At 35.1% G+C, this 13,943-nt stretch overlaps 1 protein-coding gene across 2 annotated transcripts in view; it reads left to right on the forward strand.

Annotated features, from left to right (window-relative positions):
* The window catches only part of reck (reversion-inducing-cysteine-rich protein with kazal motifs), an 80,723-nt gene that overhangs the window by 60,883 nt on the left and 5,897 nt on the right, over positions 1-13,943 (forward strand). For both annotated transcript variants that reach the window (XM_059326710.1, XM_059326709.1), the window contains 4 exons: positions 6,960-7,149; positions 9,242-9,452; positions 9,566-9,639; positions 13,264-13,419. In XM_059326710.1, coding sequence (XP_059182693.1) covers positions 6,960-7,149; positions 9,242-9,452; positions 9,566-9,639; positions 13,264-13,419 — 631 coding nt within the window. The remainder of the gene's footprint in view (positions 1-6,959; positions 7,150-9,241; positions 9,453-9,565; positions 9,640-13,263; positions 13,420-13,943) is intronic.

A 13,943-nucleotide genomic window follows, 5' to 3' on the forward strand; every position in this document is an offset into this window, starting at 1 on the left:
TATTAGGCATGAGCACTTTCAAGGTATTACAGTGCACCAGGGTTTTTTTTATGAATTTCAAAGTCATGGTTTTCGATACCATTTTAAATACAGAAGCTGCTCTTTGTGTTAGTGTAATGCTGTATGAAGAGATGATAAGTTTCTGCTGGTGGAATAGGCTGCTCAACAGAGAATCAAGGCCAGCTGTGACTGGTGGCTATAACCTGACAGGAGTATTTAAATAGAAAACGGCCTCAGTCCCTGTCTGGGAGTGCTTATGATTTAGTCCCGATACGAGGGTAACATGTCAAACAACTATCCACACCGGCAACCTCCTGGTCTGAGCAGGGAGGCAAACCAGGAAGTGCCATAAGCTGCATTCTACCAAAAATTCCAGCAGGGGGCGCTAAGTTTGGCTGCAAAAACATTTTTGTCCATTCATTTTCTATGCAAAATGAGAAAACTTCTCACTTGATTTATTACCTCAGAATTTTTTTTTCAGGACAACACTATGGTCTCAATCACTAGTAAAAAATCTTCTTCAAGACAATCTGATGTTAATAGTGTAAATAATGGCCCCATTTAGAAGAAAATAGAAGATAAAGAATCGTATGATTTGGGGGCGGGGCTACCTTTGATTGACAGGTCACTAACAAGGCGAGCCGTCATCAGGAGAGAAGCAGAACAATGCGTATCCACGGCAACGTGTCAATAAAGTTATATATAACGTTATATAGATATAAAAAAAGGAGGTTTAGTGGTTTGATCTCATAACTTTGAGCCTTTCACTGTATTTCAACTTAATCAAGTTTATTTGAACGTTTTGTTCATTAAATGTCTTGTTCAGCGTTTGGTTGGACTAACTTTCTGAGGAAAATAACATATATTTTCTTTTTGTTTTTTGCTAGCCAAAACTAACATCCCAGTTAATGCTCCAGCTAATGCTAATGCAGCTACGATGAACTCGATGCTTCCAACGGGCCTCAAACCAACCAGACGTCACTACGTCCATTATTCATATACAGTCTATGGTGCAACTCAGCAAACTCAGATCAAAGTGTAAAACTAGGCAGCGCTGATCAAATATGAATGAGGATTCTGTTCCCAAGCTGCCTATTTCTCACCTCAAATGTTTTCAGAAACATGTTTTAGTGACTGTTTACCTTTAATGTAAGAAATAGATAGATAGATAGATAGATAGATAGATAGATAGATAGATAGATAGATAGATAGATAGATAGATAGATGGATAGAATGACCAAAAAAAGACACAAAATGACCCAAAAGACACAAAATGACACAAAAAAGACACACACTTATTATAAAAAGACACAAAATGACCAAAAAAGACTCAAAATTATTTTACAAAGACACAAAATGACCCAAAAAGACACAAAATTACAGAAAAAAACCCCAAATTACTTTAAAAAAATGACAAAAAATGACAAAAAAAGACACAAAATTATTAAAAAAAAGACACAACATGACCAAAAAGACACAAAATGACAGAAAAACACCTAAATTACTTAAAAAAGACACAAAATGACACAAAAAAGACACACACTTATTAAAAAAAAGACACAAAATGAACAAAAAAGACACAAAATGACACAAAAAAGACACACACTTATTAAAAAAAGAAACAAACTGACCCAAAAAGACACAAAATGACAGAAAAAAACCCAAATTACTTTAAAAAAAGACAAAAAATGACTAAAAAAAGACACAAAATTACTAAAAAGACACAAAATGACAGATAGATAGATAGATAGATAGATAGATAGATAGATAGATAGATAGATAGATAGATAGATGGATAGATGGATAGATAGATAGATAGATAGATAGATAGATAGATAGATAGATAGATAGATAGATAGATAGAATGACCAGAAAAAAAGACACAAAATGACCCAAAAGACACAAAATGACACAAAAAAGACACACACTTATTACAAAAAGACACAAAATGACCAAAAAAGACTCAAAATTATTTTACAAAGACACAAAATGACCCAAAAAGACACAAAATTACAGAAAAAAAAAATTACTTAAAAAAAAGACAAAAAATGACAAAAAAAGACACAAAATTATTTTAAAAAAAGACACAACATGACCAAAAAGACACAAAATGACAGAAAAACACCTAAATTACTTAAAAAAGACACAAAATGACACAAAAAAGACACACACTTATTAAAAAAAAGACACAAAATGACCAAAAAAGACACAAAATGACACAAAAAAGACACACACTTATTAAAAAAAGAAACAAACTGACCCAAAAAGACACAAAATGACAGAAAAAAACCCAAATTACTTTAAAAAAAGACAAAAAATGACTAAAAAAAGACACAAAATTAGATAGATAGATAGATAGATAGATAGATAGATAGATAGATAGATAGATAGATAGATAGATAGATAGATAGATAGATAGATAGACGTGTTCTCTGTGTTCAGACTATGAGTGGAGGTATGTGTGGATACTTGTTGGTTGCTATGGTGATAGATAGAGCAGTGTTGCTCTTTCAATGCAGTGTTTTTACCAAAATATCCTCCTGAGTGTGTGTTGTTTACTTCTTCACTGTGTGAATGTCAATCGTGGTCGGTATGTGTGTGAACTTAACACACGCACAGTAGCCCATAGTCTTCATCTTCATCATACTTATTAGTCTTCATCTTCATCATCGTAGGGCTCAGAAACACCTCACTCTGACGCTATATTGGGCCAATAGGGCATATTGATCACTCACACGGTTTTCATGAAATCACAGTTTTACTTTTGTTTACAATGGGTGTGTATTGCATGGAATGGAGACAGGTCATGATGAGCCAGGCTGTCAAAATAAAAGCCTGAGATGTAATTGTTTGGACAGGAAACCAAGAACAATGCTGTTTTTCAAAATAAAAGCTCCACAAAGTAACTATATCTCAGTAGTTTAGTAGAATAAAAGCCTGAGATGTAACTGTAACTTTGGACAGGAAACCCAGGACAAGGATGTTTTTTCAAAATAAACCCCCCACAAAGAAACTATATCTCAGTAGTTTAGTAGAATAAAGCCATGAAAATCACAGTTTTAGTTTTGTTTACAATGGGTGTGTATTGCATGGAATGGAGACAGGTCATGATGAGCCAGGCCATCAAAATAAAAGCCCCACAAAGTAACTTTGTATAACATTTACATTTAGTCATTTAGCAGACGCTTTTATCCAAAGCGACTTACCTATCTTAGTAGTTTAGTAGAATAAAAGCCTGAGATGTAACTGTTTGGACAGGAAACCCAGGACCACGTTGTTTTTCAAAATAAAAGCCCCACAAAGTAACTATATCTTAGTAGTTTAGTAGAACAAAAGCCTGAGATGAAACTGTGTTTGGACAGGAAACCCAAGAGTATGAGTACTTGTTGCAAAGCAAAGACTAGTTTACTAGAATAAAAGCCTGAGAGGTAACCATGTTTGGACAGGAAACCCAGGAAAAGGCTATTTTTCAAAATAAAAGCTCCACAGGGTAACTTTATCTTAGTAGTTTAGTAGAATAAAAGCCTGTGATGTAACTGTTTGGACAGGAAACCCAGAACAAGGCTGTTTTTCAAAATAAAACCTCCACAAAGTAACTATATATTAGTAGTTTAGTAGAACAAAAGCCTGAGAGTTAACTGTGTTTGAACAGGAAATGAAGAGCAAGGCTGTTTTTCAAAATAAAAGCTCCATGAAGAAACTATATCTCAGTAGTTTTGTAGAATAAAAGCCTGAGATGTAACTGTAACTTTGGACAGGAAACCCAGGACAAGGATGTTTTTTCAAAATAAACCCCCCACAAAGAAACTATATCTCAGTAGTTTAGTAGAATAAAAGCCTGACATGTAACTGTTTGGACAGGAAACCCAGAACAAGGCTGTTTTTCAAAATAAAAGCTCCACAAAGTAACTATATCTTAGTAGTTTAGTAGAACAAAAGCCTGAGAGTTAACTGTGTTTGAACAGGAAATTAAGAACAAGGCTGTTTTCAAAATAAAAGCCCCATAAAGTACCTTTATCTTAGTAGTTTAGTAGAAGTAGTCTTGCAAATTACAGTAATTAAAGTTTGATAGGAAATGTGGCTGTATTGTAAAACTCTTGGCACTGTCAAAATTTCCATGGGAATTTTCTAGTTGGAGTTGTTTTTCTCCTATCATCTGAAACAGTTCTGCTCTGGCATTAATAAGGCATCTTGGCCCAGATAACTGCCGCTCACTGGATTTGTTCTTTTTTCCAGCCCATTCTCTGTAAACCCTAGAGATGGTTGTGCATGAAAATTCTGGATCAGCAGCCATGTTCAAAGTCACTTAAATCACCTTTCTTCCCCATTCTGATACTCGCTTTGAACTTCAGCAGGTCGTCTTGATCATGTCTACGTGCCTCAATGCTTTGAGTTGATTTGCTGATTATATATATAGCATAGATCAGTGTTTCCCAACCTTTTTTGAGCCATGGCACATATTTTTACGTGAGAAAAATCACATGGCGCACCACCAAACAAAAAAGTCACAAAAGGTATTTATAATGAAGTATAATTGGAAATCTAGTCTCAATTTACTTACTCTGTGTGAAACCTGGGCCTGTTTAGTTGCAAAGCTGATATTCTTGCAGGAATTGGAAAAAGACAAACACGAAGATCTGAGCTCTGAGTCTCTCTCTTTTCTTAGTCTTTATAGTAGTCATGACTTTTCAGATGTTTCCCTATCTCACACAGTGCAGCACTAGATAGCGTGCTAACGTTAGCCGGCGGTCGATAGCATGCTAGCGTTAGCGGGCTAGCAAGAACAAGACAACCTTGGTGCCATTGAGAGAGACCAACTAAAACGTGTATCATTCATTTATTTGATTTGTTTAACTGCAATGTGATTGATACAGGCTAGCGGGCTAACGCTAGCGGGCTAGCACACTGGAAACCGGCTCTGGTCGGAAAAACCTTGTTAGAGTACCAATCAGGTGAAATTGGATAATTTTCCACAGCACACCTGATGATTTCAGAACAGCGGTTGGGAATCACTGGCATTTTCAAAATAAAAGCTCCACAAAGTAACTATATCTCAGTAGTTTAGTAGAATAAAAGCCTGAGATGTAACTGTAACTTTGGACAGGAAACCCAGGACAAGGATGTTTTTCAAAATAAAAGCCCCACAAAGAAACTATATTTCAGTAGTTTAGTAGAATAAAGCCATGAAAATCACAGTTTTAGTTTTGTTTACAGTGGGTGTGTATTGCATGGAAGACAGGTCATGATGACCCAGGCCGTCAAAATAAAAGCCCCACAAAGTAACTGTGTGTTGCATTTCATTTAGTTATTTAGGAGACGCTTTTATCCAAAGCGACTTACCTATCTTAGTAGTTTAGCAGAATAAAAGCCTGAGATGTAACTGTGTTTGGACAGGAAACCAAGAACAAGGCTTATTTTCAAAGTAAAAGCCCCACAAAGTAACTATATCATAGTAGTTTAGTAGAATAAAAAGCCTGTATTGTAACTGTGTTTGAACAGGAAACCAAGAACAAGGCTTCTTTTCAAAATAAACCCCCCACAAAGAAATTATATCTCAGGAGATTAGTAGAATAAAAGCCTTTGATGTAACTGTGTTTGGACAGGAAACCCAAGAATATGAGTACTTGTTGCAAAGCAAAGACTAATTTACTAGAATAAAAGCCTGAGAGGTATCCATGTTTGGACAGGAAACCCAGAACAAGGCTGTTTTTCGAAATAAAAGCTCCACAAAGTAACTATATCTTAGTAGTTTAGTAGAATAAAAGTCTGAGATGTAACTGTTTGGACAGGAAACCCAGGACAAGGCTGTTTTTCAAAATAAAAGCCCCACAAAGAAACTATATCTCAGGAGATTAGTAGAATAAAAGCTTGAGATGTAACTGTGTTTGAACAGGAAACCCAGAACAAGGCTGCTTTTCAAAATAAAACCTCCACAAAGAAACTATATCTCAGTAGTTTAGTAGAATAAAAGTCTGAGATGTAACTGTTTGGACAGGAAACCCAGGACAAGGCTGTTTTTCAAAATAAAAGCTCCACAAAGTAACTATATCTTAGTAGTTTAGTAGAATAAAAGTCTGAGATGTAACTGTTTGGACAGGAAACCCAGGACAAGGCTGTTTTTCAAAATAAAAGCTCCACAAAGAAACTATATCTCAGTAGTTTAGTAGAATAAAAGCCTGAGATGTAACTGTTTGGACAGGAAACCCAGGACAAGGCTCTTTTTCAAAATAAAAGCCCCACAAAGAAACTATATCTCAGGAGATTAGTAGAATAAAAGCTTGAGATGTAACTGTGTTTGAACAGGAAACCCAGAACAAGGCTGCTTTTCAAAATAAAAGCCCCACAGAGAAATTATATCTCAGGAGATTAGTAGAATAAAAGCTTGAGATGTAACTGTGTTTGAACAGGGAACCCAGAACAAGGCTGCTTTTCAAAATAAAACCTCCACAAAGAAATTATATCTCAGGAGATTAGTAGAATAAAAGCCTTTGATGTAACTGTGTTTGGACAGGAAACCCAAGAATATGAGTACTTGTTGCAAAGCAAAGACTAGTTTACCTGAGAGGCATCCATGTTTGGACAGGAAACCCAGAACAAGGCTGCTTTTCAAAATAAAAGCCCCACAAAGAAATTATATCTCAGGAGATTAGTAGAATAAAAGCTTGAGATGTAACTGTGTTTGAACAGGAAACCCAGAACAAGGCTGTTTTTCAAAATAAAAGCCCCACAAAGAAACTATATCTCAGGAGATTAGTAGAATAAAAGCTTGAGTTGTAACTGTGTTTGAACAGGAAACCCAGAACAAGGCTGCTTTTCAAAATAAAAGCCCCACAAAGAAATTATATCTCAAACTGGAAATTGGATAATTTCCCACAGCACACCTGATGATTTCAGAACAGCGGTTGGGAATCACTGGCATAGATATTAATATATAAAGGAATATTATGTGTGTGTTCCAGGTGCATCCCAAAGTACCGAGTGTGCCTGAGTGACTCGTCAGACTGCCCCCAGTACGAGTGCGTTGGCCGACCAGCAGCCTGTGATAAGAACAGCGTGGAACCAGTCTGTGACACCGACGGCCTGGTCCATCCCAGTCTGTGCCAGCTGCAGCAGGCTGGGAAAACCCTGGCCTACATGGGCCACTGCCAGGTAGGTTACACAGGCAGGCAGCAGGCAGCAGGGACCACCGGCCTCACTGTGGGAGACGCTCAGTGCTGACATTGCGTTTTTTTTTTTTACACTGCAAAAAACATGAAGCTTACCAAGTATTTTCTTCTTATATCTAGCAATAGTATCTTAATTATATTGTTTTGAGTGTAATTTACCTACTGACCATAGCTTCATGTGCTTATTTAATTATTATTATTATTATTATTATTATTATGTGCTTATGTAATTATCTTATTGTTTAAAGCATGGGTCTCAAACTCGCGGGCCAATTGCGGCCCTCGTGACGATATTTTGTGGCCCCCACCTTAATGTTAAAGAGTTTTATATGAATGCCACTTTACCGTGTTGTGTGTGTTGAAGGTCCCTTTAATTACTTTTTTTTGGTAATTTTGTGTCTTTTTTTGGTAATTTTGTGTCTTTTTTGGTAATTTTGTGTCTTTTTTTGGTAATTTTGTGTCTTTTTTAATCATTTTGTTTCTTTTCTGGTAATTCTGTGTATTTTTTGGTCATTTTGTGTCTTTTTTTGTCATTTTGTGTCTTTTTTAAGTAATTTAGTTTTTTTCTGTCATCTTGTTTCTTTTTTTAGTGATTTTGTGTCTTTTTTTGGTCATTTTGATACTGCCTCCAGCGGCCCCCAGGTAATTTGAGTTTGAGACCCCTGGTTTAAAGACTTCTTTTTAGGATTGACATTGTGAGTTTTTTCATGCTTTTCAAGTTATTCAACTGTTGAATATGGTGAGTTTTTATCACCAAAATGTGCTCGTTTCAAGGACTTCTGGCTTATTTTAATGTTACTACAGTTGGGCTTTTCAAGTCACAATTGCTCAAAATAAGAATATTTGGATTTATTTCAAGCTATCATTGGTTTTTCCAGTTTCTAGATATTTTTTACTTATTTAAAGAATTCTTACAAAGAAAAATTTACTTACTGCACTCGCAGATCATTTTACTTGTTTCGAGCATGTATTTACTTAATTCAAGTTTTTTATTTCTTATTTTCTGTCAGTTGGTTTTTGCAGTGTATGAGTACATACAGTGTACATCTGGACAACCACTTGCAGCTTTCAGGGTTTTAAAGCTAAAAAAGCACTAAATAGAGTTTAGTCCTCCTGTCAATTAGCTGTTACCCTCAGAAAGACAGTATGAGTGAGAAGACAGAGCAGTGACAGAAGGACGGCAAATGTATTAACGACCAAATTAAAAGGTCCTAAATCAAATCATTACCTTTTTTCTTGTTTTGAGTGCATCTGTGCGGAGGAATGATTATATTATGTTATTCATTATTGATTATGTATCTAATTCTAAATTGTATTTATAATGATGTAGGACATTATACATACACCACCTTGCTTTTTGTTCTCTTGCAAACAGACCTGACAAAGCATTGATTCTGACTTTTTACACATCAGCATCATGTTGTAGTTGTTTCAGCATCCTTATATGCATGTATATATGTGTGTGTATATATATATGTATGTGTATATACATGTATATATATGTGTGTGTATATATGTGTATATATGTATATATATATATATATATGTGTGTATATATATATGTATGCGTATATATGTGTGTGTGTGTGTGTGTATATATGTATATATATGTATGTGTATATATGTGTGTGTGTGTGTGTGTATATATGTATATATATATGTGTGTATATATATATATATGTATGTGTATATATGTGTATATATATGTGTGTATATATATATGTATGTGTATATGTGTGTGTGTGTGTGTGTGTGTGTATATATGTATATATATGTGTGTGTATATATATATATATGTATGTCTATATATGTATATATGTGTGTGTATATATATATATGTATGTGTATATATGTGTATATTTATGTTATATGTATATGTTTATTTATACATGTATGTGTATATGTATATATTTGTATATGTATATATACATATATACACATATATACACATACATATACATGTATATATATACATACATATGTATACACACATACATATATACACACACACACACACACACACACACATATATATATATATATATATGTATATGATCTGTGTGCTTTGTCCTCAGGATGCCTGTAAGAAGGTTCAGGAGGTTTGTGGCCATAACGGTGAAACATATGACAGCGAGTGTGATGCCTTCTCTGACCGCGTGGCGGTGGACTACGAGGGCCCGTGCCACGCCGTGGGGGCCATGTCTGACGTGGCCCCTGAGTCCGCCTGCAGCGTGATCCCCTGCCCCCCTCTGTCCACGCCAGGCTGCCAGCCCGTCACCCCGCCTGGTGAGCCCCGCGCACTAAACCACATGCTCCAACCTCACAGAGTGTTGTTGCTTTAGTTTCTGGAGGTTGCAATAAAATAATTCCGTGACCTCTGACCTCTGACCTCTTTTCAGGAGCCTGCTGTCCGATATGTGCCAGCATGTTGCAGATCCTCTGGAACAAAGAGCAGATAAACACTTTCTCCAAGGTACAAATGGGTCAAAGTTCACCGCTTTCTTTATTTATGTGACAAAAGCTGCAACGGTAACGCTTTATAACATGGGTCTCAAACTTGCGGCCCACGGGCCAATTGTGGCCCTCGTGATGATATTTTGTGGCCCCCACCGTGATATGAAAGTTTAATGTGAGTTTTATACGAATGGCACTTTACCGTGTTGTGTGTGGAAGGTGCCTTTGATGACTTTTTTTTGGTAATTTTGTGTCTTTTTTTGATAATTTTGTGTCTTGTTTTGGTAATTTTGTGTCTTTTTAAAATAATTTTGTGTCTTTTTTGGTAATTTTGTGTATTTTTTGGTCATTTTGTGTCTTTTTTTAAGTAATTTTGTGTCTTTTTTGGTTATTTTGTGTCTTTTTTTTAGTATATATTTTTTTTGTAATTTGGTCATTTTATGTCTTTTTAAAGAAATTTTGTTTTTTTCTGTCATTTTGTGTCTTTTTTGTAATTTTGTGTCTTTTTTGGTCATTTTGTGTCTTTTTTTAAGTAATTTAGGTTTTTTTCTGTCATTTTGTGTTTTTTTTGTTTGTAGTAATTTTGTGTCTTTTTGTGTTTTTTTTGTAATTTTGTCTTTTTTAGTCATTTAAGTCTTGTTTTTAGTAATTTTGTGCCTTTTTTTTGTCATTTTGTGTCTTTTTTATAGTAATTTTGTGTCTTTTTGGTCATTTTGCGTCTTTTTTTTTTGTCATTTTGTGTCTTTTTTTGGTCCTTGTGATACTGCCTCCAGCGGCCCCCAGGTAATTTCAGTTTGAGACCCCTGCTTTATAATAAGGTCCTTAATAACCATTAATTAACAAGTAATAAGGCATTATTATCACTTCAGATCCGGTAGTTGCTAAAAGCATAGTTAACTTATAGTTAACTTATAATAGATGAGCAATAAAGTATATTTTAATATCAATAAGCAAACAAAATAAGATTAATAAAGGCATGGCAAAGACATAATGGGTGGGTCATGGGTGTTTGTAATGCCATTATTAACACTTATATAAGCTTATAAACACACAATAATGTTAATAAGCATCTTGTAAGGACTTACAAGGGCCTTATTACTTGTTAATTAATGGTTATTACAAGGACCTTAATATAAAGCGTTACCACGGCAACTTATTTACTGTCTACTTCAATAAAGTTACAAGTAATTCATGTGCAGATCATGATTTTGTATATCTGGATGGAGCAGGTATTTACAGATGTTTACCACTTGGGAGAGATATAAAACCACACACACACACACTCAATAAAGATTAGAGAAAGTCCAGATATCCAGGTGTTGCTGATCTCTGCTGCATATGTAAAAACAAAAATGTGTAAAACACCTAGAAAATGTACAAACATGAAAAACAAGCTATATGATACAAAAACACCAATAGGAACCTTGCTAAAGGTAATTTACAGTTGTGTTTAAAATAAATATAAAATTGACATAGTGTTTGGAGTATTTACTACTTTTTACTGCTATATTTGATTTACTCCACATTAACAGTCACATTATCATAACATGTATTCTTATCAGAAGCAGCTTATCCAGAGCTGAATATATATATATATATATATATATATATATATATACACATATATATATATACACATATGTGCTTTATACAAACACTACAGACCAAAAGTTTGGAAGCAACTTACATTTTCTGTTCACAATAGCTTTCTTTAAAACCAGTCTGGATTCTTTTGATTTTTGGATGTTTTTACTATATGATCAGACTTGAATTAAACCATTTTCCTCCATTGACCTTTAGCTATACATTAATGTTAGCAGACCATTGATGAATAAATGTTACCAAAAGAAAAGAAGGGCTTAGTTTTAGGGTTGAGGAGATTTGGAAGAGTCACAACTTCAGTGCAAAAGTAAAAAACAAAACACAGTTTGTATTTTTCACTTTAGCTCTTTGGCTTTTGAGAGTTTGGAGACAAAAATCCCAATAAATCTCATCTGTGTTCATATCTCTGACAAACTACCACAGAAATGGCAAGAATGAAGCAGCTGAGGAAAGAAACAAGAGTTCAGATTTATACACAAAGTCTAAGCAATAAAAACCCAAAGAGCTGATAATTAGAGTCAAAATGTGTGACAAAATAAGTGACTCTTTATATAATAATCTTGTTTATTTTGTTGCAAAGTATAGCAATGAAACTGTGATCTTTTTTTGTACAAATTTGATCTTGTTTCCAAACTTTTGGCCTGTAGTGTACTAGTATTTGTTCATTTTTTGTTGATTGCTGAATTCAGCTCTCCTTGTTTCTCTGCAGCTGCCTGTTTCTTTATTGGATTTGCATTCCACTTATTATCTAAGCTATTAGCACTCAAAATCGAGGTCGACAGCAGCGCAGACTGGGAGGTGTAGAGCAAGGCCGGCTGGATTCCAGCCTCCAAATATCAAAATTAATTGTCAAAGCCTGAGGACAAACAGGCTTCATTTAAGTCAGGGGTCTCAAACTCAAATTACCTTGGGGGTGTGGGGGCAGTATCAAAATGACCAAAAAAAGACACAAATTTACTCAAATAAAGGCAAAAAATGAAAGAAAAAAAAAAGACACAAAATTCCTAAAAAAAAGACACAAAATGACAGAAAAAAACTAAATTACTTAAAAAAGACACAACATGACCAAAAAAAGACAAAAATGACCCAAAAAACACAAAATGACCCAAAAAATACACAACATTTCTAAAAAAAGACACAAAATTACAAAAAAAAGACACAAAATGACAGAAAAAACTAAATTACTTAAAAAAGACAAAATTACCAAGAAAAGACACAAAATGACAGAAAAAACACTAAATTACTTAAAAAAGACGCAAAATTACCAAAAAAGACGTAAAATTACTATAAAAAAGACAAAAAATGACCAAAAAAAGACACAAATTGACAGAAAAAAAACCTAAATTACTTAAAAAAGACACAAAATTACCAAAAAGACATAAAATTACTATAAAAAAGACACAAAATGACACAAAAAAAGACACAAAATGACCAAAAAAGACACAAAATTACTATAAAGAAAGACACAAAATGACTGAAAAAACACTAAATTACTTAAAGAAGAAAAACAAATTATTTAAAAAAGACACAAAATTATTTAAAAAAGACACAAAATTATTTTAAAAAGACACAAAATTATTTTAAAAAGACACAAAATTACCAAAAAAAGTAATTAAAGGGACCTTCCACACACAACACGGTAAAGTGCCATTCATATAAAACTCACATTAAACTTTCATATCAAGGTGGGGGCCACAAAATATCATCACGAGGGCCTTAATTGGCCCGCGGGCCGCCAGTTTGAGACCCCTGTTTTAAGTATTTTAGTGTCTATCAGTTGTCAGTCTGCGCTACTTTTGTTTCTAATAGAAGAAACACGGCTGAAATACTTTTCCGTGAAAAAAAAAATACTCAAAAAGCAACAGAGACACAATTCTGAGGCAAATGATGATTCTGTATATTTATATATTGCCTTTTATGAGCAGATGTCTGTTTCCTTGAGGATGTTTTTTTCTCTGAAGCCTGAATAAAATTGTACAGAACTGTACAGGAACCTTGACTGACCGTCCCCCCTGTGTGTGACCTTTGACCCCTGGTGCAGCTGAATAAGAACCAGCCGGTGACGGTGCACGACGTGCTGCAGATCCTCAGGTTTTATGTCTCGGTGCCTCAGTGTGACGTCTTCGGATACCTGAGCATCGACCACCAGCTGGTGGTCCTCATAGCTCCAGTAGACCAGCAGCCTACAGCACTGCAGGTAACACACACACACACACACACACACATAGACACACACATAGATACAGATACACACACACACACACACACACACACACACACATAGACACACACACACACACACACACACACACACAGAGACACACACACACACACAGACACAGATACACACACACACACACACACACACACACACACACACACAGAGACACACAGATACACACACACACACAGACACAGATACACACAAATACACACACACACACACAGAGACAGAGACACAGAGACACACACACACATAGACACACACACAGATACAGATACACACACACACACACACACACACACATAGACACACACACAGATACAGATACACACACACACACACACACACACACACACAGATACAGATACACACACACACACACACACACACACACACACACACACACACACACATAGACACACACACAGATACAGATACACACACACACACACACACACACACACACACACACAGATACAGATACACACACACACACA

The sequence above is a fragment of the Centropristis striata genome, chromosome 23 (assembly GCF_030273125.1).
Source record: "Centropristis striata isolate RG_2023a ecotype Rhode Island chromosome 23, C.striata_1.0, whole genome shotgun sequence".
Classification (NCBI taxonomy): Eukaryota; Metazoa; Chordata; class Actinopteri; order Perciformes; family Serranidae; genus Centropristis; species Centropristis striata.